Raw genomic sequence first — 7,679 nt, forward strand, 5'->3', positions numbered from 1 at the left:
TATAAAGCCAAAAGAGTGTAATTGTAATAAAATATATATTTACCCTCTTATAAAAGTCAATAGATAAACGACTATATAGTATATTTACCCTCTTATAACTTACAAGTAAATATATATATACATATATATATCACATGGGAATAAATGAGGGGTAAAATTAAAATTTATGTAATTTCTGTGCGTTCAAATCCTAAATGGAGAAGATCTTGTGTAAACTGTAAATTTTTGTAGGGGGCGTAAGTGTAATATTAAATTTTTTTTGGGAAAGCGTAATTGCATTTTAGAGAAGGTTTAAGTGTAATTAACCCTTTAAAAAATGCTAAACATGGAAAAATTATATTTTATGTCCCACAAATTAGTCTTTTTGCAATTTTGGTCATCTCATTATTTTTTAGCGCACCACATTGCATCCTATACCTCCGAAATATTTGCAGTTGTAGTCCCATCTATCAACCCCATTAAATTTCTGACGCAAACAATATGTGCATGGCATGAGCTTTGTTAATTCTTAAAAAAAAAATTAAAGTTTCTATCATAAATTTAAGGGCATTAAGGATATTTGTCACTAAAATTATAAAATGCAATGTGGTGAGTTAAAGAATATGGAGACCAAAATCCATGGTGCAATTTGAGTAGGATCACACTTCAACCCTATCGTTTTTCTCAATGCTACACCTAATGTATAAAGTACCAATCGACTGTATGTATGATGGGCGTCTCATTACATATGAATTGAATCTGGGTCGCCCTACATTGCACCACTTAAATCTTACCACTATGTAAGAACAATGAGATCTCAAATGCGGAAAGGAAGGTTGTATAGTTGATATGATGGATTTAATGGCCACCTTTTGACTGTACGATTCACTTGTGTTCATGAACAACCCAAGTGAAAAAAAGCCTAAAATTTTCCACAAGACAACATTAATTCATTGTCTTTGGAATATCATCACAATCGTGATAATTAGGACTGCTTTTGCCATCAAACTGCGACGACTTTCAGCCCGCGTAATTAATTCCAAACGCACAAAATGTTCACTTAATACATCCACCATCGATCATCAACTCGTTCTTCACTTGGTTCAATCTATCTATATATATACACACCATCCCTTGATCAGACACAAACATAAAAAATCCAAATATTCATAGCTAGTTAAGACTCCGACCTTAACAACTAGCTAGGTTAAGACCTCATCGAGTAAATAGCGTTTGAGACCACAAAAGATCACTTCTTGCCTGAAAGAGTATGCAAATCTTGAAAATCAAGACGATGCGGTTAGCTACTAACTCCTTCCAAACCACCCAACATGACCTAAAACTGCCCTTTCCAGGGAATTTAACGTGTCGAAAATCTTCATCTGGTCGGAAGAAGAGAGTTGGGAATTTTTCGATTTCTGCAAGGAAAAGGGGAATTCATGGTAGTAGTGATGGGAAATGGCGGCGCAAGGACAACAACGTTGATGAAAACATGATTGTCCTAAGGATTAGAATGCAAGAGATATTGAGGAAGGAAGAGCAGCAAAATTACGATGAATCTAAGGATAAAAATGGATGGTATGGTGCAAGAATTACGAGTGGCGTGTGATTGAAGGAGTGGGATTGCTGCAAATACTGCTGATGAACACTAGGCCAAGCTTGGTCATGGGGATGGCTGCCCTGTTGATATATAGTGTGTCTACTTCTTTGGCAGTGATGTTATGCTATTTGCTACATTTTTCTAAGGGCATGCATGGGTGTTAGGATTTTATTATACACGTACCTTGTGGGTGAGGTCGATGTATACTGGAACAATATGTCAGGATGTAATTTCGTATTTCATCTGATTTTTATTATATTTATAAATGTTTAAATCATTAAATGTGTATTATGTATGTATATGGAAAGTATGTAATGTAGAAAATATTTTATATACATGAATTAAGATAGATATGCAAGTTTTTCATTACTGCTTAAATTTGAGTTTTGATTGACACACTACAAGAAAAAAAATAATTATTTCCCATATTTACAATGATTATGCATGGTTTAAAAATCATAATAAATGAATATTATCTATTATCATTATACCAAATTAATGCAAAAATTTAGCTTCAACCACGATTAATCAATTTTCACTATAATCAAAATATTTGCTATGGGTTTTTATCTGTACGTAATGTTTTAGTCTTGTCTACAAAACTAACAGTTAGTAATTATTGTATAATTATAATTAATTAGTATTTATCATAATTTTTTACTTTTAATTATGATAATAAATCAGAACCAAAAATCATATTTCTTACTGTGAGTCAAGAAAATCACTTACATAAACCGATCAATTAGAGTCTAATGAAGAGTTGTCACCTTTTAATTCAGAGGCGCCAAATTCCACTGCATGAGATTATAGTAATTTTGCTACTAGATTCAAGTCTTCGAGCATGTCTGCGATCATTTAAAATAAATATTTGTTAGTTTATTATTTAAAAGAGTGCTTTTTTCTTTATAATTTATTATGCTTTTAACCTGTTTAGAGAGTGTTTATTCTGATTACTTTAAATAAGCTGAAAAGTGTATATTTGTCTTGCAGTTTCTATTTTTGAATTGCTTAAATTAAGTTGATTTAAGCCAAAAGTTATAAGCACCTCCCCAGCAACTTCTGCATGTTATTATCTTATTGCAAATATTAAGTTATTTTTTCAAATACTCCAACTTCAACTCTGTTTTTTTTTCACTTTTAACGTTTGTTTGCAAAATACTCTCAACTTTTACTACTACTTAATTCATAATTTTTTCTACAAATTTATTTCCACCACAAAAGTAGAAACTATTGCAAACAGCTCACTACAAAAAAAATTAATGTTGTGATTAATACAAGAAAAGGAAATGAGTAAAATTTGTAACCATGCATCTTGCATTTTTGGAGTTTTGTAGAAGAAATATTTAACCAGAAGCAAGAGCAAATTCAAGATTATTTGTGATGATTATTGGTGTGAACTTGTCAAATTCAGTGTACGATCTATTTTGGTCAAATTAAACTTCATGATTTTACTGAAAAAAGATGTCTTATTAATTAGTGAAAAGAATCTTAATTAAATATCATACTCAAAGACTTCCTTGTTATACATAATTGTAATCGCAACATATTCGATATTGTGTGAATGATTTAATTTCTTTTATATATTTATTTAGTTAAATAAAAGAGAATAAAGATCAAATCACTAACTTCCAAATACTGATAAAGTAAAATCAGCCTTGAATTTATATATATATATATATATATATATATATATTGGTTACAATTCAAACTTAAATATGCCTTAATAAAAAGTTACTGATTAGAAATTTAATTTTATAGAGACGGTAGAAAAAATAAGGATACTCTCGAGAGTATTTTAGTTCATAAATTGGGATTGCAATTTACGTCCCATAACTCATTCTATTTATAATTTTTTTCTCATTATATTTTTGGATTTGTAGGACTAAATCTATTGAGCCATAAAATAATTGAATTAAAATAAAAAATAGGATAATCATGGGATGTAAATTACAATTTTTCCTTAAAAAACGTACGTCCGTCCCACTTAATATATATAGTACAGATAATATGACAAGAAAGTAGGGACCCAACGTTAAGACTGATATTTCGTATTCCTTTCAGAAACACTGTACAAAGATTTGGATTAAAATGCAATGAAGAGCACTGCGAAGTTGGTTTTGCATACATCAATTCATCCGAATCCGCAAAGAAACATGAACCCAGACACATCCAGGAAATCCGGCTCCCAATTACCCAAGTCAAATTACGTGGTTGCGGCAAAATTCGTCAAAATTAAGCACAACTTTTAGCTTTCTCCTTGCAGCCGCAATTAACGAAAGAAGAAAGAATTTCACTATGTTTGAAAATACAAACGACACGATGCATGCACTCTACCTCCTTTATGTCCGAATTGCAAATGTCGGCTCTTTAACACGTACGACAAACCACACTTCGTGCCATTTTTACTATTAACTAAAGGCGCGTTTCAATCCAAACACGTTGCCCACATTGTTTATTGATCAATTACCTAGGACATTAGTGACCACACATGTTGCCATCACACGACTCTTTCCTTAAACTATAAATACAAACCCCATAAACCTATTTCCATCACTCCATATACGAACCAAACATGCCATTAACTTCTTCCCTTTGTTCTCCAATTTCGTGTTCTAAACCATTTTCAAGAATCGGAATAATCAAATCAAACAGAAACACGAGAGTCTGTACGAAAACGTTAGCGATGAGGAGGAGAGAGGCCAGCAACCATAACTATAACGACCGGGTCGTGGACGAGAACATGATCGTTCTGCGCAAGAGAATCCACGAGATGGAGATGATGGAGAGGAATTACGAGCCGCCTATGGAATGGATGGGTTGGGAGAAACGAGTTTACCCGAACTATGATTCGATGATATGTGATGCAATGATGTGGTTGCAATGGCATTTGATGGAGACAAGGCCGAGCCTGGCCTTGGGCATGATTGCACTAGTTGCGTTGAGTGTGCCAACTTCAACTGCTGTGGTGTTGATCAACTTTTTGGAGTTAATCAAAGGCTTGTTGCATGGGATTCATCTTAGCTAGGTTAAATTAAGATTATATATATATATATATATTATTTTGCAATTGTCTCTTTTCTTTTCTTTTTATTTTGTTTTCTTTATATTTAGAAGGTTGAATGTTGTTCTGGAGGTACACGGATTGCATTAATGGGGGATGCGATGTTTGATAGATTGCAATTACAAATAAGTTGATAAAAGCTTAAAAATTACGATTACGTGGTTACCGAATTTGCAAAACGTTAGTAACTCAATCGAAAAAATATAACACTATTTAAATACCCTAAAAGATTTGGGGTGCATTAACTAATTCAATTGGTAGCACATTCCATATATATTGTTCTTGTGGTGTGGAGAATGTGTAATTTTTTTTTATTCACATTTCATCTTAATTTGATAAAAATTAGATGCAATCAAATTTAGAAAACGCTTTTGCACCTTTAATGCAGTCAATTAAGTGCTCTCTACTCGAAATGTAATATCCATCAAATTAATATATTCTGTTAATCCCTTGATAGTTAATTATCAACCTGTGTTTACCTTTTTTTTATCTGACCATGATTTCTTAGTAGAAAACCAAGACTACTGTAAGTAGAGATCCAAACTCAATGAGACTAAAATTCATATGCTCTTTGATAATCTCCTGCATATCTTTCTTATCATCCATTCATGTTCATTTGGATAGGCTTGTACTGAGAGTTAATCATTTTAATATTATTAAAAAATATACAAATATAATTTATATAAATTATATAATAAATATATGTTGAGTCGTGGATGTGATCCACGACTCGATTAAAAATTATTTTTTTAAAAAAATATGAGCTTTATCCACGACATCAAATCGTGGTTGACATAGTCGTGGATGTCAGCCATGACACCCTTGTTTTATTTTTATTTTTTTTAATTTTAGTTTTTTATAAATTAATTATATTCAATTAATTTTTAAAATATATTAAAATCTAAAAAATTATAATGTTAAAATTATATAATTATAATTACATTCAATTTTTTAAAAAAATCTTAAAATAAAAAATAATTATAGCTACGACTTTGATGTCAACACCACAAACATAATTGTGGAACGAGTGGATATTTTTCATGCTGGATAGGAAAATCTTGTTCAACCACACCCTAAAGTCCGTTTGCCTTAAAGAAGTGTGATGATTATTAATAAACACAAAGTTCTAGTCGTACATCAAATTATATACATCAGACCTCAAATATTGTCCCGGGAACAAATTTCAACGATGAGATCTAATCTAATGCTCGTATATATTTGACTGTAAAAAGACCTTATAGATGGAAAAAATAAATAAATAAATACAACCGGGGAGGCGGCTCATCGTGATTATTGTCATGGATATGTACGTACGTACGAGGTGATTATAACTTTCCCATGACTGGTTCCTTGGATCGATGTTGCTCAAACTAGAACACACAACATGGTATACTCCAAGCTAGAATTGATTACACAGAAGCCAATCCATTAACTAGTCTCAAATGGCTCATTAAACATTTCCCTGATTTCTGTCTATTTTCGGAAGATCAGAAGCCTTTGTCCGTCATCAGGACTTGAGAAATTGTGTAGTTTTGTTTGTCAACCTGCAGCTTCACGCAGAAATATTAGGTTTAAGGAATTGGTGCAAGAAAAGCATGTACATAAGTGAAATTGAGCAAAGATTTTGAACAGTGTCATACCCTTTTAGTTTTTTGTGGTTTTTCTGCATGTGCTAGCTGCTGCTGAAACATGAAATATTTAGGCACAAAAACATTATGGTACATGGTATTAAAGCAATTCTCACATTTCAAGAAAATGAGACTTCATTTATTGGTCTAATTAAAACAACACATTCTGAGTAGTCATAGGATTGACGTAAGAAAACATAGATGGAAACTAAAATGCAAACATAAAATTAAGGGATGGTGGATAAAAATAGGGAGCTCCCTTCAGTCCAAGACGCGGCAGGAAAAACTGAACACAGCTCCCGCATCGTTGGATCAGAAACCCATCGCCATCAACTTGTTCGATGATGAGTTCATGAACCAACGAGTCAGCAGCTGGGTTTTCAGCTCTCAGACTGCCTCGGACTGGACTGAAGGAAGCTCCTTTCTCCACAACCCTAATTTACAACAAATATTATTAAAAACCCTAGATCAAGAACATACAAATTATAGAGACTTCAATCAACCTTGTCATGAATCAATGCAAAGGTTTGAAGGAATATATATAGGCGATGATTGAAAGAGATGAGGAGACATGAAAATCTAAGGTGGGCTGTGAAGTGGATTTAGGGCAGAATGCATAAGCATGAAAATAGTGAGATTGGACAGTTATACATAGTAGAGTTATATATATATATATATATGTATGTATGTGTGTGAAGATGTTCGTAGCGATGATTTGACGTGTTGAAATAAATTGGACAACAGTAGTTTCAAAAACTTCGTACTCTTATTATACATCTTGTCAAACAGCTGTATGGCTCACCAGAAATAGATAAAGGTGGCTACTGTTTCTAGCATTGGACTTGGTCATGAATCATAGTATTCCATATTTAGCACAAACCCCTTCTCTACCGTAATGGACAACCTTAATTTGGAACCACTCATTTCCATTGCAAATTCATCGCTTAAAAGCTAACAACGAATTCTTGATGTCTGTTGGGCAAAAACGCATTTTTGGTCCATTCTACCACAAGGTGGTGGCAATGCCACTTCAAATCAATTCGAGATTTTCAATTAAAATATATAATCTATAAAAAAAAAGATTGACAATTTTGATTTGAAAAACCTTAATTTGGCAAAATTCCCCAATTTTTAGGTGTCATGTGAAAGACATGTGACAAGTTCAAGTCAAATTAGAATTTTTTGAACCAAAATTGTCATTTTTCATGAATTGTAATTTTTTTTGTTGTCAATCTTAAATTGATTTGAATTGAAACTGCACAACCCCTATATTAGTGGATCTTAATTACATTTTTCTCTATGGATGTGTGTGTCTATTTGTCAAGTGTCAATTAATTTGTTTTTGCTGATTAGAGCTAACCTTTTAATATTTTTATCAATAGTTCTGTTTTGTTTTCTTTAATATAGTTTG

At 32.3% G+C, this 7,679-nt stretch overlaps 1 protein-coding gene and 1 long non-coding RNA gene across 2 annotated transcripts; one reads left to right on the forward strand and one right to left on the reverse strand.

Moving 5' to 3' along the window:
- Positions 1-4,113: 4,113 nt before the first annotated feature.
- On the forward strand, positions 4,114-4,646 carry LOC105156331 (uncharacterized). Its single transcript, XM_011072427.3, has one exon. The coding sequence runs from the start codon at positions 4,152-4,154 to the stop codon at positions 4,602-4,604; it is 453 nt and encodes a 150-aa protein (XP_011070729.2). The 5' UTR covers positions 4,114-4,151; the 3' UTR covers positions 4,605-4,646.
- A 1,077-nt stretch (positions 4,647-5,723) lies between these two features.
- LOC110011609 (uncharacterized) lies at positions 5,724-6,887 on the reverse strand. The gene is made up of 2 exons (XR_002286633.2): positions 6,281-6,887; positions 5,724-6,184 (listed from the first exon to the last, which is right to left on the reverse strand). It is a non-coding gene; the product is annotated as an uncharacterized LOC110011609 (long non-coding RNA).
- Positions 6,888-7,679: the final 792 nt, after the last annotated feature.

Source organism: Sesamum indicum, linkage group LG2, assembly GCF_026168435.1.
Source record: "Sesamum indicum cultivar Baizhima isolate 11 linkage group LG2, ASM2616843v1, whole genome shotgun sequence".
NCBI lineage: Eukaryota > Viridiplantae > Streptophyta > Magnoliopsida > Lamiales > Pedaliaceae > Sesamum > Sesamum indicum.